The sequence below is a fragment of the Chroicocephalus ridibundus genome, chromosome 1 (genome assembly GCF_963924245.1).
Source record: "Chroicocephalus ridibundus chromosome 1, bChrRid1.1, whole genome shotgun sequence".
NCBI classification, from domain to species: Eukaryota; Metazoa; Chordata; class Aves; order Charadriiformes; family Laridae; genus Chroicocephalus; species Chroicocephalus ridibundus.
Window position 1 is genome coordinate 150,524,153 of NC_086284.1, and position 26,492 is coordinate 150,550,644.

General features: G+C 41.7%; 1 protein-coding gene across 5 annotated transcripts in view; it reads left to right on the plus strand.

The window, feature by feature from the left end:
* LMO3 (LIM domain only 3) overlaps window positions 1-26,492 on the plus strand; it is a 60,755-nt gene that overhangs the window by 1,011 nt on the left and 33,252 nt on the right. Inside the window, exons 1-3 of one of the 5 annotated variants that reach the window (XM_063358628.1) lie at window positions 620-828; window positions 1,047-1,112; window positions 8,879-9,092. In XM_063358628.1, the coding sequence (XP_063214698.1) occupies window positions 8,887-9,092 (206 nt within the window). In that variant the 5' untranslated portion in view covers window positions 620-828; window positions 1,047-1,112; window positions 8,879-8,886. Of the gene's footprint in view, window positions 1-618; window positions 1,113-2,128; window positions 2,260-8,878; window positions 9,093-26,492 lie in introns of those variants that run through there. The other 4 variants (XM_063358637.1, XM_063358619.1, XM_063358610.1 and 1 more) reach the window with 4 other exon arrangements.

Consider the following 26,492-nt stretch of genomic DNA (forward strand, 5'->3'; position numbering starts at 1 on the left):
GGCCGGGGGGCGCTGCCGGTGGCCGGGGACCGCACCGAGAAGCGGGAAACTTTCACGCCGGAGTTTCCATCCTGCTACTCATCAGCTCAGATCCAGCACGGAGAGAGGCAGCGCTTTCACCTTCAGGGATTTTTCTCATTACTCATTAATAGGGAGATATGTATCTTGCCATTTTTTCTCTCTCTCTCTTTTTTTTTTTTTTTTTTTTTTTTTTTGCGTAGGCAACTTATTGTTTTGTTTAAGCAAAGTATTTTGGGAGGAGTGATGCGGGGGGGGAGGGGGCGCGGGCGACGCTCCCCCGTTTCCCCGGGTCTGTTTCTGGAGCGCTCTCTGGGAAGGTGATCCTGAGCCGCTTCAGTAGAGGTCACTTGTGTGTGCGGGTGTGTGTTGTCCCTGGTGTTTGTGTCTAGCATATGCATGTGGTTTTGCTGACTGCACTTGCAGGCTTGTAAATTTTCACCATGGGAAATTACCAACAAAGCCCAATCTGTCTCCTGGCTGCTTTGCACTTTCCGAGGGCGGCTGTACTTGAGCGAGCTGCAGAACGGGAGAGAAAGAGAGAGGGGGAGAGAGAGAGAGAAAGGGGGAGTTGGGAGGGGGGAGGGGGGAGAGGAAGGGTGGGTGGAGGGGGAGAGAGGTAAATAGCCTTAAATCGGAAGGGAGCTGCTTCTCTGTGGTCTTCCACAAGAGCTGCCTGGGCTCTGCTGGCTCAGTAATAACTGAGTGACCTTTTCTTTTGCTGTATTATGTCTGGCTGGTAAGGGATTGCATTTTGCAGCTGATAAAGCCCTGACTTCATTCAACTCGGCTCCTCACACGCTGCTTTAGGTAAGTTGTCTTCAGCCAGGACGGAGACAGACAGCCTTGGACTGCAAGATACTAAAAGGAGGACACCTGTAGCTCGGATGCGGTCAACACAATTACTTGGCGGATCCTTGAGGACCTCATTATTTTAAACTTAAAGAATAGCGATCTCCCTCCCCATCTCTCCCACCCCCTCTTTATTTTTTTTCCCCAAACAATGCTTCTTTTTGACCTTTTCCAAGGAGAAGAGCTACAAAGCAGCCACTGTGCTTATTGAACTGCCTCCCCTGTATCGCTTAATTGAGAAGGTAAGTGAGGCAACTGTGTACATAAGCTTTGGGTCATTTGTGTATGTGTGTCTGCATCACTCTCCCTCTCTCTCTCTCTCTGAGTCATAAGCCGGGGCTGCAATACACACACACACACATCTCTGCACTGCAACTTTCACTCAAGCTGCAGCTCTGCTGAGACTGTTTTGTTTAAATCATGTGAGGCTTCATTATTTTTATGATGAGACATGAAATACATGCAAGCGGAGGATGCTGAGCGAAACCCATCCAACTGTATGTCTCGAGAAATAGCAGTCAAAGTTAACAATGAATTGCAGCACACTTCCCCCCCCCCCCGTTATTATTGTTGTTATTATTATTCTTGCTTCTTCCAGAGCTTCTCGAAACGTGCTCTCAATTATCAAGGGAGTCGGTTAATTTCCCACTCCCCGGCTTTAATCCACAAGCCTCCCCGTACAGCAGTTTAATTTGCAACCGGTTCGGCGCAGGGTTAACCCTTTGGGGCAGAGCGGAGGCAGGAGCGCGGCTGCCGCCGGGGTGGGGAGCCCCGGGGAAGAGGGGGCGGGGGGGAGATGCAGGGCTGCCGGCGTCCGGCTTCACGCAGCCCCTCTCGGACCGGCGTGAGAGAAGGGCAGCCGGGCTGGCGTTATGAAATAGTACTTCTGCCTACGAGCCTTTTTTTTTTTTTTTTTCTTTCTTCCTTCCTCCTCTGTTTTTCACCACCCACCCCTCCCATTCTGCCTTCATACCGAGCACGATATGGTATGCTAACGCCGCGTGTGACAGTTTAATCAAACCCATTTGTTACAACAAAGCTAAGAGACCACTGGGATTACAGGCTTACGGGCAGAGTTAGGGGAGCATGTGGCTTTGTCGCTCGCCATCGCCGTGCGGGGCCGCCGGCTCGGGGTGTGCCGTCCCTCCCCGGTGTGTCCCCCCCTCCTCCTCTCCCGTCCCTGTGTCCCCCCCCGCCGCCGCCTCCGCGCCCGGCGGGCTGCGGCGAGCCGCGCTCCCGCTCACTTGACCCCAGCCGGGGAAGCACTTGCTACTTTTTTTTTCTTTTTTTTTTTTTTTTTTTTTTTTTGCCGGGATTTGGTGCTTCAATGAGAAGGAGCTCTCCAGGCGCCCGTAAATCAACTCATGCAGAAAAAGGAGAAAAGTTTTGGTAAGGCGGCGAGCTCCGGCGTCGGTGCGCGCCCAGCAGAAGCGTTAAGGTAGCGATGGCGGGTGGGGGACGGACCGTGGGGGACGACACGGGACGACACGACGAGGGGGGAGGCGACGAGAGTGTTTCTCTTGCCTCTTCCATCCTCTACGCGTTTGCCGTGGCGAGCGCCTCTGTTTGCGTGTGCTCTAAAAGAGACCCGAAATACCGCTTCCTAGGACAGCTTTGTAGGACGGCTGCCTGAAAGCAATTAATCTTGCGAGGTGCAACAAATATCGCTACATGCTTTCCCGACACCTCCCTCTCTCCCCTCTCTCTCCCCCCCCCCCGCCCCATCGCCCCATCCCTGCGATGCTTGAAAAGGAATTAGCACAAAAGGCTCGAGCGTCCAACTCCAAAAGGGATTCTTTGTTGTAAGAGTGTATGTTTCTTATTTATTTTTTTATTTTGCATGTGAGCTGCATCAAAATTGAACTCAGTCTTGCAAATCTCTTGTTGGCCTTTGCCAAGCACTAGCACTTTGCTGCCATGGTAACTGTAATTAAACTGATAAGAGTGGAAAAATGTCAGTATCTCTGAGCCTTGCAGCTGCATTGGAGAAAAGGGGAATCAAATTGGTTCCCAGCACCACTGCTCTAAAAAAAGGAGGGAGGGAGTGGGGGGGGCTGGGGGGAGAGAAGTGGGGGGGGACACGACAGGGGTAGGGACATAGCTCAGCAGCTCCCGTCCCTGAGATCTGGGTACATCTATTTGCTGTGTTGTCCCTTAGGGGGCTGCAGCCTGCAGGGATGCTCTGGGCCAGTGAACAGAGAGAAACAAGCTTTTAGGCCCAATCTAGCTTTCAAAAAGAGAAGGGGAAAGAAGAAGAGAAATCTTTTGTTTGGTGTCTCTTGGCAGTCGACTAGCCATGTTGGCCAAATTCTTTTAATCTGTATCACTGCTCCCAGCTGTGGGACTGCATTCCCGTTTTTAGTTTTTACCTAACCTCCTCTCTCTCTCTCTTCCCCCCGCCCCCCCCCGCCTCGCTTTCCAACCCAGCTCCTTTATTAAAAAAAAATCAAAAATAATAAAGAAAAAAAATCAGATTCCTCTGTAGAGGAAGGGGCGGAGGTGAAGTTTAGTTATGTACCATGGAAAATTAACTCAAAAGTATATAGAAGAGACTATATTCAGAGAACTAAAATCCTTACTTTTATTTTTGAAAAAAAAAAAAACCAAACCCTGAGTGTTATGGAGTTGCGGTTACTTTGTTGTGTTAACTACAGAAGCTGAGACTGTGCGGATGAATGGCACAGAACAAGAGAGCATAATGGAGGCAATCAACCGTTAGGCTGGTTCACAATGCAATCCAGGCAATTAAAAGCTCACCAGAGTTTAAATGAAATGGTTCTACTTATTTCTGTGCACCACACTGCACAGGCTATTATTTATGTCTCTTTTTTTAATTATGATTTCCCTTAAACTGTCAAATAACTCAGAATAGCAGGGTCTCGGAGGCAATAAGAATTTTCCACTGAACAATTTACATGCCAATCTAAAACTAGTTACGACTCCTGATGCGCTACATGCGAGTTCTGAAATGTTTCTTAGCTTCTGAAACCTTAACTTTTTTTTTTTATAAGTCTGTATGTGTATTGTCCTGAATAATTGGAGCTCTGAATGCTTTTAGCATGAAGCTACAAAGTGGGAAAGCATCGGAAAAGTATTCTTTTTATCTTCTACTAGATCTCTAACTCTCTTGTTGAGTGCATATTGTCTGTCAGTTTGCTGACTTTTAAAGACCAGTGCACTGATACCTAATTTGCTCCAAACTGATTTTTATTTTTGAAGTAGAGGCAAGTTTTCCCTTTCTTGCTGTACACGCTACTGTCCTTGTTAGAACCGTGTTCGTGCCTTCACAAAGGGGGGGAGGAGAGTGGTCTTTAAAAGTTTTTTAGGTGATCCGGTGCATAATAATATCCAACTCTTCCTCCCTTCACATGCCTTTCAAAGGCTGTCTGTACCACTAACCAGTAACTGAGTTCTGAGGGTCTTGTGCCGCACTCAGCACCATCAGGAACCAATCCTGCTTACAAATGCTAGTACATCACTAACAAAATACAGTTCCTTATGTCAAATCTTCATTCCCTTTGAATTTTGAAAAAGATGATGATTGGAGTGAAATGGATTTTTGTTTCTCTGCCTTCCTTCAGGAGCCTAATTTAGCTTTTTTCCAGCAATCTTTCCTCTTTATCCTGAAAGTCATAGTTACAAATTGGTTGTCAGTGTTTCATCACACGATAATAACAAAAACCAGGGATGGGAATCAGTTGCATCAAAGTTATTTTAGGAGACCAAGGGAAATCCAAAAACCTGTACAGCGGGTTATGAAGTTCCCTTCAAAAATCCTAAAGGTGGTGGATGGTGATTAAGAAGTCTTATTCCTGACACAGCCCTGCAGTTTATATGCAGTATCTTGGGGACTGGAGGTGGAAAGAGGGAGGGAAGGATAGAGGGAAGCCCTTGAAAGCATATTGGGGTGAAATGAAAAGGGTTTGTTTGACAGTGACAGACTAGGAAGTGAAATTTCTCAGTTCTGAGAACAGACCTGCTCTGTGATGCAGAGCACGGGTAGGACTCTGCAGAACTGAAGTGGAAGCGGGGTTTGATTTTATTTATTTATTTATTGCAGCTTAGGTATAGCACTTATGGAATTGCATAGTGTTTTTGGAAGTGGTCCACAAGCTCTGCCTTCCTGGGGGAGGTGGAGAGGAGGGCAGCAGTGCTGTGTGCTGCTACCTGATATTTCTGCTGCAAGCAGTTTGGATGGTTTTGCGGGTGCTGTCAGCCTCTAAAAGGGTCCTTCCTGTGTCTTAAGAAATAAATGGGTACCTAAATCGCAGCCTACGAAAAGCTGGCTGACAGTAAACTGCAGGTATTCTTATTGCCAAATTAAGAGAGAGCTAAAAATATGTGAGCGCATATCTGAAAAGTATAACTGCATTGGAGATCTTATGGGAACATTAAAGGGAAGAGATGGTCTGTGAGGTGAACTGCATTAAGGTGGCTCACTCATACTGTACAGAAAAAAAAGTAATAAAATGTTCTGATTTCAAAATTAAGTGATTTAATCCAGGGCATGTGAAGAAAAGGGCATGTGCAAAGAATTTGGAGATACGTAAAACACTTATTGAAGGGCTGTTTTGTGCTTTGTTTTGTTTAGATCCATTCTACAATCCAAAAAAAGTGTAACTTTTTTTTCATAATGAAATAGCCGTTCGGAGATAATTTTTTTTTTTTAACTTTCATTAAAATAGAAGCAGCTTCATCTCAAGTAAAGCGCGAAAAGATCAGATCTATCTGAGGAGAAAAGCATTCCTTCCTTCCAAAAGCTGCTGCAGATTGAATCCCTAATCTGAAGATGCTGCCAGTGGGATGTCAGCAGCACCTTCTCTTTCAGCCTCCGGAAAACAGACGTGCAGGGTTGCTAACACTACTTCCATAGGGTGTCTGCCCCTTTTCGCTCTTCTCTACAGGGAGGGTTTGGGCTAACCAACACGAATGACAGCGCTCTGTCTACTTGCCTCATGTAGCAAATGTCTCAAAAACTGTGCACGGGTATGTGCAAGATTGCGCAAACTCCGTTTTTTTTTTTTGTAATACAATAACTTTGCCTTTGCAGCATACTCCCCTGGAATTATCAGGCTTGATTATTGCTATTTGCTCAGATATTCGCTTATTTAGTCATGTTTCTGTGCCATCTTGTTCCCTTCAGATGGCGCAGGACAGTAGATCAGCCTGGATCAGAGACTGTCAGCCTCGGCTCTCTAACCCGCTTCCTTATCAGGCGACAAAATTTTTACATTAAGATTTATTTTTTTTTTACTTTAAAGCCTTTAACTGTGTTAGCTCCCAGTTTATCCTGGTTTCCCTCGAACGAAAGATTAAAGTCCTAGAACAGCCCCTTCGTGCTTCTCAACTTTTTTTACTGAGTTTTGAGAAGTTGATACAAGCTGTGACCGATTTTATGCATTTGTCCTCTACATGGCTAAAGAGAGGGGCTGGGGATAAGCACGTTGTTGGCACTTAGCAGGTATTCGTACTCTAGTGTGATATGCAACTTTACAGATTAAGGCTTTTTGACCAAGTGAAGGTATTAGAGATCCAGCAGGGCTTCCCTTTACAGTCTGGTATGAGTTCTTTACTGAAAATCTCTGATATTTTCACTGCTTTTAGTCATTTATTTATAGTCATGTTATTTTACTGCTTCATGTATGCACCCTGGATTCAGGGGAATAAGTTGGCAATGGAAAATACTATAAAGGCTCAGCCTTTGTCTCGTGGTGCTTGCTCAGGATGAGAGATGTGCGTTCGTTCCCAGATCTGCCATAGACTTAACTGTGGAGCCCTGTGCAGGTCACTGGATCTCATCCTCCCCTTTGCAAACGAGAAACGGAGCTTATGAGTTTGTAACTGGGGTAGGAGCTATGAAAGTAGCGTTAATTGGGGAGTAATGGGAAGGCACCGATGCTGTGGGGTTTTTTATACTTATTGGTAGAAAAATGTAGACCTTACACTTTTGTTAGGACGTTTAGATGTTATGCAGCAGTACTGCCGTGGTACTTCGGAGTATCCACTGGGAGAAGTGTCTGCATATCACCGGATGGCTAATTTAACAGATAAATATATCGCTCCGAAATGTGTAATGAAGTGTATTGCAAAGAGGGGAGCAGGGCTGTTGTGCTCATATGTCACAATAAGAATTACTATTTCTAACACAGTGATCAGATTCACAGGTGAAACTTGGGAGTTCAGCTTGGTAACCCTGGCAAGTCACTTAACTGACTCTACAGTCACTGCCGTCCACATAAATTCAATGCGTTCCATGTACACATATGCGTACAGATCCCTGGGACACCTCAGCCGACGTAGCGTTTAACCGCTTCTCTTGGTAGCACTACTATCCATAAAGGCACACTGTACCATAGCTTCAAGGATCATACTCATTTTTGTGTTTTCCTAATGAGAGCTTTAAAAAAAAAAAAAAAAAGAAAAAAACCAAATGAAACAAAAACCCAAACCCCAACTTGTTCATGTTCTAGCTCCCTGAGCCTGCCTGTCTGGAGTGGTGTGTTACAGCACCAACCGAAATCATCTGATAGACGCTGGGACTGTAAAGCTTTCTTAACAGTAGGTAGTAGAGCGTTCTCGATAAGGAGCTCTTGAATTTGCTTTTCTTTGTTACAAGACTCCATTTGACCTTTCCCAGTCTCTGTGTAATAACAGGGTGCCATACCCTGAATTTTGGGGTAGAATTTGCTTGTTGGCAACAGCATTCATTCCCCAGTCTTGACAAATTCTCACTGTAATATTCAGATGCGCTGTAATGAGTAGCATTTCTTTTTAAGTTACATCTCTGGCTTTTAAACAGTGAAACAACCTAATAATTGAACTGCGTGTCAGTTCTCTCTTTCTCTGTGGTGCCTGTTTGATGTCCAACAAAGCATCCGCAGGGCTACGATTTTGCTTATTCTAAGAAACAACTTTCAGAGAATTGGTCTGAGTGTAATGGGATGGCAGCTCATGCGATTAACCAAGAGGGACCGGTCTGCAAGCACTTTGGGGCAGTGACCTTCTCTCTCCATTTACTGTAAAACTGAGGGCAATTGATTTTTGTATGGATCTCTGGAAGCTGGCTGTAGCGCTCTGTGTACCATCGCTCAACTGTGTTCCACTTTTACTAGTCCCCTCCCTTAAACAGTGGTTCAGGCGTTGGAATTGTTTAAATGCTCTCTGCTATTACATCAAAAGGTGTATATATACTTAATGGACACTGCTGTACTCCTTGTCCCGAACTAGCTGTTGGCTAAAATTGAGATTGGAAAGTGGGGCAGACTTTTTTTTATGTTTTTGGTTTTTTTTTTCTTTGACAAACTAGCAACTGTCCAACCTTGTGGAGATTATTTAAAATCAGATTTTTCAGAAGGTCCTTACACTGCAGGTTGTAACTAGAGATGCTGGTACTGAAGTGTCTGGAAATCTGATTGTTTAGTTCATGTGTCTAACAAGAACTGAAATTTTAAAAAACAAACCCCACCCCATCCCACCCACCCCCTGCCAGTACCAAAATGCCTGTGTCAAACCCCCCTGAAACTCTGGTCCTGTGCTTCTAATAGCTTCGGTCTTTTCTTCTTTAGAATCTGGAGTGCTTTTCTATTTTTATAAAGATAGGTCCAAATATGTGCGTTTAGCTATGTTTGCCGCTGTAGATATGCTGTTTATTTAAACTTTTGGTTGCTAAGTATTGGATACTTTGGGTGAAAGCGGATGTCTCGTTGAGGGAACTGTGTTAATTCATTTTAATTTTTTAATCCTATTTCTTTTCAGCAAAGAGACCAGGTAACTCAGGTGTCAAAGAGAAGCTGCGGAACTTAGAGCAGTGGAACTTTCTGCTCTCAGATTTACCTTAACATTGTTTTCAGCTTGCTCTGGACTATCTAGGTTATCTCATCCTCTCTACACGATTGCCTTTATAATGAACTGGGTGTGTGGGGAGCGGCCAGGTGGAGGAAGAAAAGGGTGAGACTTGCGCTCGAGACAATATCTATTTTCACTCTTCTCTTGTCTTGTTGTATTTCAGGTATACAAATGCTCTCAGTCCAGCCAGACACCAAGCCGAAAGGTTGTGCTGGCTGCAACCGTAAGATTAAAGACCGGTATCTTCTAAAGGCCCTGGACAAATATTGGCATGAAGACTGCCTGAAATGTGCCTGCTGTGACTGTCGCCTGGGGGAGGTGGGCTCTACCTTGTACACCAAAGCCAACCTTATCCTTTGTCGCAGAGACTATCTGAGGTAGGCCACGATCTGTTCAGTCCTTCCTATGTAGTCGCTATTGCATAAGCGGTACTTGAGGCCTGCAAGGCCCAGTATATGTGGAGGGTGAGGAAACAAATACTGAAATATGGAGATAAAACTAAAATCTGAATTGAAAAGCACGCATAACCAGGTCGTGCAGGTGGTTGGCAGTTTTCTGATGCTAATACTGGGAACAGAGTAAAAACGCCCCGTGCTTCCCACCGCACCGTGCTCCCTGGGCGCCGGTGGTCTCCTCCTCCTTGCAGCGCGGTGGTGGACAGGAATAGCGGCCCGTTTTTGCCAGCTCCAGTGCAGGGTTTGAACTCTGCGAGTGCTTCACTCGTCTTCGCTTACCCACTTTTGTCCTCTTAGTTTGCCAAGGGATTTCATTTGTGTCACTGGAAGCTTTTATGAATGTTGCCATTTAGCTGTTAGGAGCTGGACCAAGATGACCAACTGTCTTCCCTGTGCTAAATAACCATGTAGCTAGGAGGCTCAAATCCACTCTGGTCCCGATTTAACTCGGTGACCTGGGTGGGACGCTGGGTAACCTGTTGCCACTTCTCAGAGATAGCAAATCATCACCTGATTTTCTGTCTTCTTGTTTGGATCTATGTTCTCAAAAGTATTTGAGTTGTAACTCGTGGCAAAGTACTGATGAGCAGCACCAGGCTAGTTTATTGGCAGGTTGGATGTGAATAAATAGGGCTACTTTGCAGGAGCTAAGTTTAATCGGGAAGTTTAGTCTCCCTAGGCTCTCAATAGTAAATAGAGGGAAAAGGCTCCTCTGGGGTGATTCAGAGCACCTATTTCCTATAGGAGCACCTTTCCTCCATTCCCTGAAGAGGGGGCCTAATGAGACTACCTGCTCCAGGCTAACGTGAACTTCTGGGAATATTTCCCCTGCCCCTGTAGTGAAGCCTTTTCCTTTTAAAGGGGCATTCAAGTCAGTAATACATTGGGGAAAAATTAAAAGTCTCTTTCAATGCGGCAACTTACAAGTTCAGTTTAAGCACAGGTACCAAATAGGAGGTTCTCACACACTGATCAGTTCCAAGTTGTACAGCATGGGTAGGGATGGAACAGGCATCGCAACTAAAGCATTATTAACAACGGTTGGTACTCTGGCTCTCCACATTGCAACCTGGTTTTTCTAGAGTGGAACAAAAACCTTTGCAAACGCGGTGTGCAATTGTTGAGCTGGGGCGGCAAGGAAGATCAGAGTTCTTCAGGCGTGGGCTTGGACTACTTATTGGTAAAAGTGCTCTCCTACTCATTAAAAACGTTGAACTGAACACAAGACAGAGTGCTGGGAATTTAGCATAGAGTCTGCATCTTAAAGCCATTGTGTTAAAGCTGCCAAAGTAGTAGGTAACAAAACCTTACTTTTAAAAACTGGCAGGGAACTGTTTGAATAGAAGAGAATTGTTGTATGTGAACCGAGGTTGCTTGTGATCTTAAAGCTTGTGCCTGTAGAGAGGGGTTGGAACAGCTTCTGGGGGGAAGGTAACACTTATCCTAATTTTTTAAACCCATTTTAAGACTCTTTCTACAACAAATGCCTGCAGGAGTGAGAAAACTCTGCTATGGCTCTTTGATCTGAGTTCCAAATTTACTGGAGACTTTGAACTTACTGAATCTCCCAAGTGCTAGTGCAGCAGATCCAATGTTTTAAAATCAAATGTTTAAAATCAAAACTAAAAGTGATCTAGTAGTAGAGATATGAGCAAAGCATTTCCCCAGCAGAGATGCGCGCACACACACGCTCTGTTGCTCTCTGGTCTTTGAAGGTCTAACAGGAGTAAATATTTTGCTAACAGATTGTTAAAATTCATACTAAGTGATTCAGAGAAAGGAGACTGTATTTTTTCTCTCTCATGATCACGTTCATAACTGGTGTTTCAGTTATTTGTTCATACACAATATTTTGCACCAGCGAAACCAGCATACAGGAGAAATTCTATAATCAGTTTTAAGATGTTTCTGATTTTTGTCTCCAGGTTTATCAAATCTTAATGAAACTATCTTATCATGCGCCTTTTTTTAGTGATTCTTGTGAGTGCATAGATTTAAACTTAGTATTTACACTAAACTTCAAACTGATGCACTTAAGGTAATTGCAGATAGTCATTTGCCTCATTGCGTCTTATCTACTTAGTTATGCAGTGAACCTATAAAAGTGATCTTTTTAATGCTAATGTAGAAACTAGTTAAGTGTTCTCTAGCTTTGTAGTCAACTAAGCTTTCATATTTAGCAACCCACTTGATATGAATTTAAAGAACAAATTACTTTGTACTAATGATCAGATTAGGGTTCGATTACAGTTTCAAACTATCCTCTTAATTTTTTTTTTCTTTTTAACCATAAAGGGAGTCTTTGCTACATATAAAACTGTTCTAGCTTCCTATTAATTTATATGGTGCCCTCTAGAGGATATGTGGCTTGCACGATACTATAAAGAGTAAAATTACTTATTAACTTGTCTCTCTGTTCATTATGTCGTTCAATAAGACAGCCATTCTACAGATGCTATAAGCAATAATGTAGCCAGTTTGGGTGCTTTAACATTCATGGTTAAATTCGCAAACTGTGTGATTTTTTTCTTTGGCTATTTGCAAAGATATTTCCAGTATCTCTCATTTAGAGATGCCTGCCAAAAAACTAAACGCTCCCTCGGCCCTGATGCACGCTCTTCTTCCACATTTGAGCCCTGAGGTTCCCACTTCGAGCTTCTTATAAATACTCTGTATCTTCAGAACTTCAAAACTTGCTTTGCTTTAGCTGTCTCCTTTGGTAAAATTAGTTAATTTTTCTATATGAAACCTTTTTCTCCAGGTTGGGGGGGGTGGGGAAAGTTGAGGGGATGGAAGAAATCTTTAATGAGGTAACGAGCTTGGAAGATGCTTTGGGTGTGAGAGGCTTTACCCTGGAATCTGATTCATGTAAGCCACTCCAGTGGTTTCAGAGGTGGTGTATGACACCGAGGGTATTAGGGTGGCCGCAGCCGGAATGAACTCTGGTTTGTTAACGAGGATGAGAACTGACTTGAGAAAAAAAAAGGACTCAATGTTAGAAATAACACACTCGGTGAAAATGATATGCAGAGTATAATTCCCCTGCAGGCTTCTGTCTCCTGCTTATACACTCTTGGGTTAGAAAGTGAAGACTTAATTTAAGGAACTTAGGTTTACGCCAATATTTCAAGTCCATTTACAGTATGTGAAATATGCAAGAAGTTTTTTTCTTTTCTCCCCCCTTTCTTTTTCCCTCCAGAGCTGTACGGTGACATCTTAATGTATCAACCTATCCTGCTCTGTCCTCTCTCCTGACTGGCAGCATGTCCATTTGCAAGCACAATATTCCCTTTGAAATCTGTCATTACTGCCATTAATGACCAGTCGTTATGTTAACAGCCCTTGGGCTGTTAACATGTCAAACTGGTTGTTAACTGGAATGTTATTACTTATTTAAACCGCAGGTATGAGTTGTGTGAACTGTGCTTCGGTTGTGCGTTCCGGGCTGCTTCTGCTCAAAACAATAGGGAAACAGCGGAGCCTTTGCCTTTGGGGTGCCAAGGGATTTGCTTTCTGTTCCATCTGCTCATTTGATTTCTGCATATTTGTGAGGTCCTCCTACCCCTGGGCAACTTCCGAATTTCAGGTGTAACCATGTGCAATCCCATCTCAGCCTTGCGCGCAAATGGGCAGCCGCGGATATTTCCAGATGCACAGTAATGCCCGCCGTGCATTTGAGATTAGTATCTGGCCCCGAAAAGTGTAAAATGAAAGACTGACAATTACATGTAACTCAGTTGTATTAAATAATGAGCTTCCTCGGATGCAGCGAAAATATGAAAGTACAGCTGTGCTAAGCTAGTAGCAATGTAGGTCAATCACCCTTTTCACTTAGGTTTTTAACTACGCAAACCCTGCTGAGCGACCAATGACTACAAAGTGCTGTTTCATTCCTATTTAATTTTGGCAGCATTTTACTGAAGAGCAGGCATTCATGCAGCTAAATTATCTTCACCGTTTCTGGTTTTAACTCCAGCTCCATGACACTAAATGTTGGAGTGCATATCTCTTAGTAAACACAAAGAATATGGTTTCTGATATTTTTTTTTTTTTTCAAATCCATCTCTTAACATGGAAATTGAATTAGAACTTTTATTACTTTTTGCATAATTTCCCTAGCCAGGCAAACAGATCATAGAAAAGGATTAACAAAACTAATACATTGGGGTAGAATTTTTGCCCTTAAACACATATAGAACCTTATTGGGGATGGGGACCTACAAAAGTACACACACACACCCCCCACCCCCCCAACCTTGGTACTGATTTTGCTTGTAAATGTACTGCAGACTTTAAAAGTACTACTGAATAGCTACGAAGATGAGTAGATCACTATTCCTGAAAAAAGGGGCAGATCGTGTTAGGGTTTTTTTTCTTCCCCACTTGCTGGTTCAAAATCCTGAGACAAGCCAAGTTTTTAAAACACATATATTGGATGAGATCTTGTAAATGAGACATGACTACAGAAAGTAAAGTGTTCAACCATAAGCATCGTAAAGATGCTCCCTCTGTAAAATATTTAGCTTGTGAAAGGGTACAGACTGAAAAGAGTAGAGTTTAGGAAGCAGCCTTTTCCTGTACAACTGCTCGCACTCTAAAGGCAATTATTATTTTAAAAAAGTATTACTTAGGGGTGCTTAGAGAGACTTAAAATGTCTTGTGGCCTGGTACTGATCATCAGAACCTTTTTCTCTCTCCTGTTGTGGAAACTGCATGTTAAGTATTGCAAACACCTAAGATATCAGCTCTCTTAAATGCATGTATAAATACTCTATATGGATATTTTCCCAGGTCATGGGTTATGAGGTGTTTTCAAAATGACACCTCAGTATGCTTCTTGCCCAGGTTGATTAAATAAGGGCAGCTCTTTAAAGATTTAAGCACTCTGAGTTTTCGGGAATATTGAGGTCTTTACAGAAGCGAGGCTTAAGAGAGCTCTGCTTTCTTGACTCACTCAAGCTTTGTAGAACTGAACCCTTATTTATACACTAATATCCTTGTTGCAACGCATTGAAGTATTTAAGGGAGTACTGTTTTGCAGGAACAGGCCCTAAAAATATTTTTAAAAGATATATAAAAATGGTAGGTGTAATGATCTGCTTGTACTAATTTTGCTGTGTATGTGAGACGAATGTTCTCCTAAATTTACATTAATTGTATCATTTAGCATATCTTAAAAAAAAGAAAAAATAAAAAAAAGAGAGAGGCAATAATACTTGCTCTCCCACTAATTGCCAAAGGTTTTGAAACCCTCAAAACACCTTAACAGTTCTTGAAGGGATGAGGGTGTACTACAAGGAGAGTAATGCAAGTACACACAGTTAATCCACCCAACTTGCAAAGAATAATGCTTTTGATTTAGTTACACTCTGGCTAGTTTAGCTTGTTCTTATTTTAGTTCATCTGTGATAGCTTTTAATAAGAAACATTCAATTAAGCTGTTAAAATTGGTGTTTAAAGTCATGTTGAAATGCTGTAAAATGTGTGTACTGAAGTTTGACACTCTTCAGTAGTTCCATGTGTTTCCCCATATCTGCTGGTATTTTTCTTCAGAGCTGCCAAATTTTTAATAATTGTGTTATTTTTAGTGGCTTAAAATACACAGTTTAATTTCCAAGAATGTGAATGTTCCCTCTTATAAGGCTTCTCAAAAACCAGACATTTCTCATGTGTTGTCAAAATACCTCATTAATCCCCTGAAACGTTCAAAGAATTTCAGTAGACTTTTCAGATGAAAGTACAGTGCCTCTTAAAGCCTGTCCTACAGCTCTTCATTACCTTTCTACAGTAGCGGTGTATTTTGATGGAAAATTATTTTACTACAAAGATTTTTGTCAATACATAGCAGTTCAATAAATCTTAATAAAAGTGGTGATTTTGGGGCAGCCTATGTAAGTCTGCAGTGCCAGAGGACGGGATAATGTTCTTGGTTGAAAGAACAACAATTCTGTAGGTCTGCTTAGTATCTTCTATAAACTCTTTTAAAATAAACGTGACTTTCTTGATTTCTTCCTTGCTGAATTTTTCCTCAGAAGTGACTTTGTGACTGGTCTTTATGAAATATGTTTAAAATAATACTCATATCAAAATTATTTACTTCAGGACTAAATATTATCAACTCTATTATGACATGTGATTTGACTTCCAAGGTTTAATTGGAAACTTTCTGCATTTCTGTCCAGAAGCATATGTGAAACAATGCATCTATGTATAATATAGTAGAAGAATATTTAGCTCTTATTGCCTACATTGCCTAGCACAGAGATGCCTTTAAGAAGTTCTGATTTCTGCTTTAAAAAAAGAAAAAAAAATTACCTTAATTATTTTTTTGTGGATATTTTACCCAAAACTGAAAAAAGTCTCTATTATGTAATTTAAAAAAAAAAAAAGTTTCTTACTGACTTCTGTTACGTTGTATTTGTTATATTCTTCAAATGATCCAGATAATACACAGCTTTCCCTCTTGATGTGAATGTTTGAATAAGACATAAAAGTATATCTGATTTCCCTAAATGTATAGTCATGAGCAAAGTGAAAACTTCAAATACCGCGTACCTGGAAATAGAAAATTGAGACTTGGCCATCGAAATGGACAACATTGTTACACACTTTCAGCCCTCTTGACTTCAGGAATTGCTTTCTCTTTTAGTTTCTCACTGAAGTTCAATATATTCATGGTGGATTTGGAAGCCAAAATACACAGTATGCAATACTCAAATGCTTTCTAAATGAAATTGGTCTTAACTATCACTGTCCTTAACAATCCATATTTTGGGTATACCTTACAAAATGTGTTGGTTTTTTTGATGGCTAATTTCCCATGGATTCCTTAGTGTGATGATGGATGACCTTTTAAATAAATCTAAGTAATAGTCACAAGCTTAATTTTTTCTGATCATAATATTCTTGAATTTTTGAAGTTTTTCAGACACAAATATCTGAAGCAATGAGTCTACATTGTCAAAAAGCTTTACGTGTTTTACACCTACTTCCCTGTAAGGTAATTCTGGTACTGTTGTTTCACACCTTCCTGTGGCTGCTTCTTGCATATTCTGAATCAATTAGCCTTTGGCACTTGAGTCTCATTGTATGCGATCAGTATTTTTTAAAATGGCTACAGATATTGTTGGGCTCATATTTTAAAGGAGAAAACGTTGTTTAAATAACATCTATAATGTGCTGCTTTTATAGATATATGTATGAATCTATCAAATTATTATCATCCTGAAAAAGGGTGGACGGAAGAGCTAGCTGTACCTGAGCAGGCCAAAAAAAAGTCTGTAAAGGGCTAGAAATAACTAAAATTTGAATTTACGGGAACTGCTGTTTCTGCTTCGTTCTGGTATTTAGAAAGGTGTTAAAACAAAACCAAACAAAACCCCTGAAACATATCCTGGGTCAAAAATTTATGAGAGTAGTATCAGATCTTGACCAAATACTGGTGAGAACATAAATCGCTCAAACAACAGGGTAAATAGTTGAGCCAAGTTTGATCTTCAGCAAGCCGTGTATCAAAATGAAACAATATACAGCTAAGATACCTTGCAAGCTCTTCATACCCATGTCCTCTCTGCACATCTGCTAGGTATGATGCTTACACATATATTTATGCAGAAATCGTGGTGGAATTCTGCACCCCGCGTTACGCAGGCACTTGCGATATGGTCCTGTCTTCTCTAAAACCAGTTAAGACAGACTTTAAATGTACGCTAACGGTTAAGCATCTTGATAGCCCCGTGGCAATCAGTGAGGTTAGTTGCAGGCTTAATTTAAGCATGTGCTAAAAATGTCATGATGGGGTGCCAGCATAGCGAAATTCACAATTCAGTCCCTCTCCCAGCCTCACATCACAACTGCAGCTACCGGCAACTGGAGAGTATTTAGCACCTATTTTTCAAGCAGCACAATGGCTTCAATTTTCAATGGCTTTCAATTTCAACTGCAAAATATTTTCCTTTGGGATTAGAGTGAACCCTGTTTATCTATTTTATAACAAACCGCAACACAAGGGAACTTTTCACTAGCAGAAAATCACTACTTTTGTGAAAGAGAAGAGCATGTTCAGCTCTGGAATGGTGTTCCTCGGGAAATTCTCCTGCAGGTCTTGAGTGAAGTGGCATTCTGCAGTACTGGAATTTAAGCTTTTCATCTTTTCTTTTGCAGAAATGATAATGTCTTATCTTGGTGCATAGTGGATGAAAGTGAGAATTGCACAACGTGCAAAGACAAAATTATTGGGGGGGGGTTAGAGCAGAGAACATCAGGGATTTTATTGTATCTTTTCTACGTTTGGGGGAGGGGAGAGTAAGTAAATAAGTGACAATAAGTCAAGTTACACATTTCTATATACTGTAAGTGACAACATATTGGACTAATTAGGAAGACGCTATACTACACCAGGTAGCAAATGTCCCCTTGCTCTTGCAGCGCTGCTTTCATATCGCACCTTTATTTTTAACAAAGCTTGAACCGTTGGACTTTATGTACAGGAATTATCACTTTTCTCTCTTGATACTTAAATGTGCAAAATGCTTGTGAATCAAACCTGATTTTTGTTCAAGACAAGGGTCCAAGCCATAAATATCAGCATACGTAGAGTCTCAGGTTCTAGCCTAGTGAATAGCATTTATTGTATTGTAACCCTGCATTGAACAGCATTATTGTTCCACCAGGGGACAAAATAAATGTTGTTTTCATTTTATTTTATAATGTTATTTCTTTGCATATACCTTAAAGAGAAATACATATTAGAGAAAAGTTGATGCAAATACAGTTTTAATAATTAAGCCCCTCCTCTTTAAATTCATCTGCTTTAAGAAACAGAGGAATTTATTATTGCTGATCAACTTCTAAAAATAGTTCCACTAACAATCACTGACCTTGGTTTTGTCTCTTAGATAAATTTTTGGAAAGGATATCTAGGTAGTGATAGTTTAAGTGAGTTACAGGCTACAGATTAGGAATGGTAATAACAATTGCAATCACTGTGAATTACTGTCTTAGTTCTCATCTTTTGTCACTATGGTTGCTTCTACATGAATCTTGTTTTTCTGAAGTCAGGACTGTTACCTTCAGAGCTACTACTTTTTCTCAAGATCTGCATTTAAAAATTAAGATTTTTTTTTGTTTGTTTTAGTAGAAAATTAAACAATTCATCTTCCCATAAACAAATTGCATTTCTCCACTTTCTAATTTTTGTTAAACAAATTTTACACAGAAATCACAATTTTCTAGGGTTTGAGATTTGGGTTTACCAAAAAAAAAAAATCCCCAAAATTTTTCAAAGAAATCTTTATAAGCCTAATGCGACTGCTTTATATAAAGTGTCAAGAAGGGGGAGGGCAGTCTCAATAAGGAGCTGTTCTGCACTAGTTTTTGTTGGCTTCCTTATTTAATTTGTAACCTGATACATTTAGGAACACTTTATACTAAAATAACGTTAAGCCTAATCCTACAAATGTATACTACATGCTTGACTTGATGTACCCTGAATAATCCTATTGAAAGCTATAGGGCCTACTAATTTGGAAACACGCCTTAGCAAAGCCAAATATTTAAAATTGGAATGGCTTTGCCTGCAAACCTATCTTGGATTGCTGTGTCCGTGTTTTTCGTGTACAGCACGACATCCCTCTCTGGCCCCCTGTTCCAGGACAAGCTCAAACCCACAATTCTGTTCCTGGCCAGGCACCTTGCCGCTGTGTCTAGGATGTCAATCAAAGTTTTGACACCAGTAACAACCTTGCCCTGTTTCTCTCTGACGGAAAGGATTGCTATTTGTATGCTAATCCTACATACCACCACCCCCAAATCAAGTTGCCAGTGGATGATTTAAGGGTCCGACTCTAGGCTTGTCTCTACAACCCATTGGCAGCTCGTGGGTTCTGCTCCCCACAGTTTTCCCGGGAGACAGCAAGTGGTTGGAGGTGGGACAAAACTTTATTAAAAAGCCCTGGCGTTTTGGGTTGATGTCTGTGAATCTTGGGTTCTCAATTCATTTTCTCTTCATGCTCTAAAATTGTGCTAATGAACCTGTCCTGTGTACTTAGCAGCTTCGGGCTTCTAGAAGGATGTGTTCATTTTTATTGAGATATTAAATTCATGCATTTTTATGCTCCATATAGTATTAAAAAAAATCCAGCATGACGTTGAATACTTATAACAGGGAGCACTATGAAGTAAATTAAAATATATTCTTTCTGCTCAGAATTTCACTTATTAAAACAATCTTAAAACCTAGAGGAAATGCTGCAAACATTGCAGCAAATGTGCTGGTTTTAATGAGCCTGGCTGTAGTCTGAAGTTAGCCAAGAGCGCTTCCCCCAGCACCTCCTTACCTAATTCAGTCATGATGCGGGGCGAACTGCTAAGTGAAAAGAGTCACCGAGCAAAGCAAAGAGAAACGACCACTTCACGAGCACACTTCCAACGATGGGTGTCTTCTGTCCTCTTCTGAGGCCTTTCATTATGATCCCTGGTGTGTCCCTGTCAGGATCCCAATTACTCTCCATCTTCAGGTGCAGCACAGCCTGAGCGTTTTCCTGTAATAGCTATAACAGTGTCTTACTACTCCTCCCTATTCCTTGTGTCTTTTAAGGAGGTTCTCATCTGACAGTTATAGGTAAAATATACATGTATATTTTATAAGAGCACACGTGAAATGTGTAGGGTAGATGGTAGCCCCCATTGCAAGTTCTTTAACAATTTGGCTATGGAATAGTTTGAAAGTGAGCACAAGAAGTACAACCTCTTCCTGCTATGGTAAGCGGATGATTGCTTTCCTCCACTTCTTTTCCCTCCTTATACAAATATACCTCCTCTACTAAAAGATCCCTGAGGTTTACTTTGAATAAAAGCTAGTATATATTTGCAAAATTTACTGTAATTTGTCAGATTATCAGTCTTGATAGGAATGTACTGTGTCTGAACAAATAATTCTGGAACCAGCTATACTGGGTAATCTTATTATTAATCACATAGCCTGACTATGTTGGCAGATAAACAGTTTTCCTTGTGACCTGTTGAAAAAGTAATTTTTATCTGTGTATATATATATGTGTTTATAAAAACATGTGTAAGGTTATTTTAGCAGATGTACAACCAGTCGATATTTTTTTTGTCTGATGCTTTCATTTTAACCATTACAAATTCTTTTCTTCTGAAGTCCAGTTCTTTCTCCTCATAAGCTGATCTTTCTGATTTTTAAGGTGTGCTTTTTGGAACAGTTAGCTCTTGCCACAAACTCCTGCATGCCTCCTGTTTGGCTTATTTGTGCAGTACTTTCAATATTATATAAGTAGTATAGTGTTTCTTTTGGCAGAGTATCAAAAAGCTGGTATAGGGACAAGTATTCATTTTACGCCCCCAAAAAAAAAAAAAGGAAAAAAAAATTTGGAATGTGAAGGAAACAAATTTAGAAAATGATTGCAAGCATGTTTACTTTCCCAGAAAACCTTGCCTAAGTGGAAAGATAGGATTTTTGTTGGTGTAAGCCTGGAAACCACTATCCCTGCAAGTCAATCGAGAGCCAACCCTCTTACCTCCCAAACTCTGAAGAACTGTTTTATGCGTGCTTTTAAGCACTGCTGCTTCGAATCCTTAAGCTCTAGCTGACCTCCTGTGGAACTGAATCTAACCTAGACTCAGTGTGCTTTTCTGTTGAGAAAAGGCATCAAAAAGCACAGTTCCATAGCTCATGAGCTAGAACAGCTTCCAGCAGTGCCTTGCTTTCCAGGTTAGGTGGTGACATCCAAAGACGGCATAGACCAGATATTACCAGTGTAGTCACTGTGTGCCTCTTTGTTTGTCACAGGAAAAACAAAACCAAACAACCCAAACAAAATGAAACAACCCAACATACAGCAGGTACTGCTAATTCAGGCTCACTGCAGTGTTGCTTGTTGAAGGCACTACTGCTGATGGGTGGAGGATGCGTGGCAAAGTTCTTGTGTCTGCTCCCGCTTCAGTGTCATGTGTCTGGTGACCACGGTAGTTCCTTCTTGCTTCTCCCGTGTACGAAGGGCAAAAGTAGGTATGGCTCTAGTTTATATATGAAGAAGCTAGAGAAGCAAAAGGGTTAACAGCTGCACCTTTTTCTCTGCTTTCCCTGCAATTGCAGAATGCTAAAGATGACAGATATGTGATGCTGGTGTAGGCAACTGTCCTTCCTCATCAGTAATATTTGGGGAGGAAAAATTATTAAATTGCAAATTTAAGAAAACTTGTCAAGAGAAGACAACATCAGTTGTCGTTAGATGGGACCCCTGCTTTCTGTTCCTAAAACTAAATGCAGCCACCAAGACGGCTGCATCTGGGCAGATCACTCTTCCGTAGATTTGCAGTCTTGCTGTCAGTTTTCCATCCTCCCTGTGCTCAAAGGGAACACAAGCAAACTGGACAACTCCCCACTTTTTAGCGATTGGGAAAGAGTGACAGTTTGTGTGCTCCAAACTGAGTGGTTTTGCTGCAAGATTAGTTCTGGAGATCCTCTGTCATTCTGGATGTGGGGGTGTGTGAACAGAGGCTGCCCATCGCGTGCAGAAGTTTTAGTAGGGAAGAAATCCCTGTTGGGAGTCACCCAACATTTCTCTGTGTTCTGCATTGCTCTTGCCACCACCCTCCCCCTCAAAAAAAAAATCCCAAACCAAAAAAAAAAATACAACAACAAAAGTCCTATCACATTCTACTAGTTCCTCCATGACAAGGATATGAAAAATATAACAGTCACTCACTAGAAAACAGATGAAAGCAGCAGAAGATGGCTAAATTATGGCAGCAGACGTTTGGCTCTGCCAGATTTAAAAGGTCAACTCCAAAAGGCAGGCAGGGAAAAAAGTTCCAGTAAAGGGGCAAGAAAGAATAAGGGGTTGAAGTCAAAGCATGCTGCTATATTTGTCCCAACATAAATGATGTCTAGTCACACACATGATATTTATATCAAATATTTCTTCTCATGGTCCTAACTACATTGAGCATGCTGTTGGTTGCTTCCTTAATGCAATCTCCAAAGGTCAATCAAGTTAAAGAGGAAGGCTGATGAGATTAGATATTACTTTAAAAAATGACCAAAAAAAGTGTGTTTGGAGAGAGGCCCAAACATGTCTCCAATATAATTCTGCCTGGTTTGCTCCAGGTTCCTGTATCTTTTCCCAGAAACACTGTGTGAACTGAACCAATCCACTTTAGCTCCGAGTGTGCTTTCTCATTCTCTGGTGATAGCTGAGGTATCTGCATGTTCTTGGGGAGAGATGAGGGAGTCTTCTGGGCACAGGACAAAAATAAAATGACATGTTTAAGTGCTTTTTTTAATGCTCCAGGGAGATTTTACTATCTGAATTGTGTGCAGTGAGCAGGGATTTTTCATTTCATACATCATTCACGACTTGCTGCAGTGATTCCAAAAAGTCACAGAAGCTGAGTTGTTGCTTGCACCAAAGCACAGAATTTTTAGTTTGTTTTAACAATGGATGTCAGAGCTTTATTAAGGCTTCACCCGAAATTTGCAGGGGGAGGCAGAGTCAGGTCTTAGAGAAAAGGAGTAACGTGTCCAAGGACACTGGAGGATACACAGTCATGACTATGGCAAGACCCAGCATGTTTTTTCCTTCCCCTCCTTGTTCTCCCATTGCTATTAGCTTGATGCACAAGGAAGGTGAGCAGGTCCCCAGCTTTGTCTGTAGTCTACATATTAAAGTCTTATGGTAGCACTAGCCGAGGACTTTGTTTTGCATTAGGCTGTTGCACTGATAAAGAGCTGTGACTGGCATGTGAAGTTTTCCTCTGTTTTTACCCTCGCATGCATTTATTTAGGATTAGTCAACACGTTTTCCAGCAGCTGTGAAGTGTCTGTGATTATATACTAAAGGTGAGGTGATTTAAATCTAGTTTTATGAGTATTTTTCATCTGCTTTAGAGGCTTTGTAGGAAATGCCCGAATCTTTAACTGCTATAGTAAAAAACAGTAGGTGGGGGGAAAACCTGTTCTAGCAATGTCACCTATGAATACTGAAGTTAGTCTGGCCTTCTGTGTCTGTCAGCGGAGTTGAAGTGAATGGATAGACAAGACTCTGGACAGATGGGTGAGCATCTTGTTTTACAGAGTTACATAGCAGTTACTGTCCGTGTGCCCACCATGGGCTTTCTGGCTTTTTCTGTAGTCTCAAGAAATCAAGCAACCTAATTACCTGGCAGCCCTTACAGATCAGCTGTGTTAGACACAGTTGTTACTGATGCTCCGACATTCCGACATTGCATTCTTTAGAAACGAAGGAATGCAAATGGGTCAGATTATTACCTTTTTTAAAAAAAAAAAAAATGATGGAGGGGGCCGCACAACACCTGTAGTGGGAGGTGTCCCTGCCTATGGCAGGGGGATTGGAACTGGATGATCTTTAAGGTCCCTTCCAACCCGAACCATTCTATGATTCTGTGCCAGATTTGAGAGACTTCCTGGACAGCCTAGCACCCACGCTCTAAAGGCAGGCTACACAGAAGGAAGGAAGCCTTCTGCAGGAGGTGGGCCAACCCTCCCCTGTCCAAGAAGGTGCCCTTTCAAGGCAAAGGGGGAAGGTAGATACAGTCTCAGCACCCCTGGTAGCAACCCCCTGGATAAATACCCTGGGCTTACATTAAATATTTTTGGGCAGAGGGCAGAGCAGCTAAATGTTCCCCCTCATGTTGTGAGGGGGTGGGAGAGGTCAGGCTGCAGAGCTGACGCATAGTGGTCGTGATGGGCAAAGACAAGCTCTGCAGCTGGAAGGCTCCGAGCAGTAGTTCTGTGAGCAATGTTGCTTGATGTGACAGCACACCCAATTCTCCTTCAGAGCCTCTGCAGTGCTTTTTTCTGATGGCCTCTTGTAGCCCTCTACTGTTCTGCCCCGTTTCCTTTCTGTTCATTCCCAGCCTAGGTGTTTCCAGTTATCCGGCTCCTTTCTCTCAGGATGAGGGAAGCCCTGGTGGGAACCTCCCCAGAGAGGTCCTGCTGGAGGCTAGACAAACTATTCAGGAAACAGTTAAAAGGCCAACAATTGCAATCCCAACCAGTGCCAAAGTTTCAACCTAAGATTCTTGAAGTTATTTTTGTACCCTTACAGCCCCGTGCTGCTTCAGCTGCCAGAGAAGCTCAGCATAACGTTGACAGGTCTATCCAGAACATCTGCTATGAACCCTCCTTTGGTTCTGCCAAAGCAGAATTTGTAGGATGGGCCCTTGGAATGGAGTTTATAGTCGCGTTCCCCCATTCTCACAGCAATTCCCCCTCGGTTGGATGCAGGGCCTGCAGAGCCCATTTATCCTGTTCCAGCCCCTTCATCTGGCACTCGGCACCTACAGGAGGGCAGGAATCTGAAAACAGGCTTTGTTATGACAGAGATCTCCAGATCTTGTAGCAGATGTTGCTGGTGAGAAGCAATTTTGTTCCAGCCAAACCTTCTTCGGCTCTGCTGAGGAGATGCATAGAGAATCTCATAAGGCTACAGGCTTTGGCAAGGAAAACTCAGCATTTACCAATGCCAGCTACTCTCTATATTTCTTTTTGAAGGCTATGTAGAGCAAATGATCTCTTCTCTGTCTCGGTGAAACAGCTGTAAATTTCTCTTCCTTTAAAACCCCCACCCATTAAACAAGCCTGACAACAGCCAACAGTTATCAGATGCAAAATGAACTATGTGCCTAGGATAAAGAGTTGTGTATCTGCCTCTCCTGATCGATCCGCTGGACGTTTTGTATGCCAGCGCTTCAATTTAAAATATTCCCGGGAAGTAGAAATCCCTGGTAATTTCCATAACGACCTTTTAAGAAGTCTTATCACCTTTTAAAAAGATATTTGCTTCCCCTTTTCTCTCTGTCCCTCCCCAGCTCCATCCGTTGTTTGCTTTAAACTTATCCTCTGTATACAGACTGCTGCTTTACCTCATGCTGCAGTCCTCTCTGCTTTGGGCCCAGAAGATCTAACCAAGATATTTTCAGCCTACTTTAAATCAGTGTTGGTGATAATCCCTTTCCAATAATTCTCAGAAGCTAAAAAGCCTTTCCTCATTTTGAAGGAGGAAGTTTTGCTTTCAATTTGGATCCGGGACTGCATTATTTCTGTGCTGCTGCCCAAGGTGTCTGTTCCCTTGAGGCTGCAGAAATGTCCTGTTCTGGTTTTTATAATAGAGACAAGTAAGATCTCGGGAGCTATTTGCCTACTACAGAAGATGTTTTTGTGGACCAGTGAATTTACCCAAACTCTCTAAAAAATTAAGTCAGTCCTGTTTGTTTTCTTTTCTGACCATGATGATTCTGTCCCAAGGGGGGGAAAAAGTCATATTTCTTTAAAGGAGCAATTAACAAGTAAATAATGCATCACTTTTGCATCTGAGTGATTTTGTATACTTTGATTGATGTTATTGTTGTGAATAATTCTCTGCACGTTACCCATTTATGGTGCTTGTAGTTTAGGTGCTGGATGAAAGTCATGCTCAAGTTCAGCAAAGCTCTTGCTGATGATTTTTTAAATCAGAGGAGAATTTTTGCCAGCGTTGAGCTGTTTATAAATCCACTTCCTACCTACCGATTCACAAAAAGAGATGTTGACCCAGCTGCAGATGGCTCGCATACGTATACAGCCACGTAATGTATGGCAAAGATGTCACAGAAGAGGGATTCTCAGGAGTGGGCCTCAGGGCTAAAGGCCACTTCATGTGCATCAGTAAAGGAAAACTTATGTTTCCTAGTAACTAGGAGTACAATAGTCTGATTAACTATTGAACTGCAGCCCCTATGTAAATTTACTGTGAATTTCGTCATTGCAGTCCTCATACTGTCAAATTGCAGGGTTGGGTGCATTTCACATACAAAAATTGCCATTTTTCTCCTCTTGCTAGGCCCCTGTTATTTTAAGTGCAAAACATCTTTATTTTATAAAGTTCTTGTTCCTGCTTGTTTTGGGGAGACTGGCCTTTTTTTAAGGAAAAAAAAAAAATGGTTACACGATTGTTAGTTAAGCAGCTCAGTGAAAGGCTTGTTATTTTGTTTTTACTATTAAAATATCCCCTAATCCACCTTGCTGGGTTTCTACCGTTCTTGTAATATTCAATCAAGCCCTTGTTTTGTGAGAAATGTGACAATGCATTGTTGGCACTTTACAAACCTACAGCCCTCGGCAATAGTTAATGAGAGGCAGGGTTTTTTCCCCGTGCAGGACACAATGAAATTTTAGACAGATGAATGCTAAGAGAACCCTATGTACCAAAGGCAATGTTTACTGCATGTAATACATATCATTGTTTGTCTCCTGTAGTGAAAAATACTTGTGTCATGCTGTTAAAATGTACTCCTGAC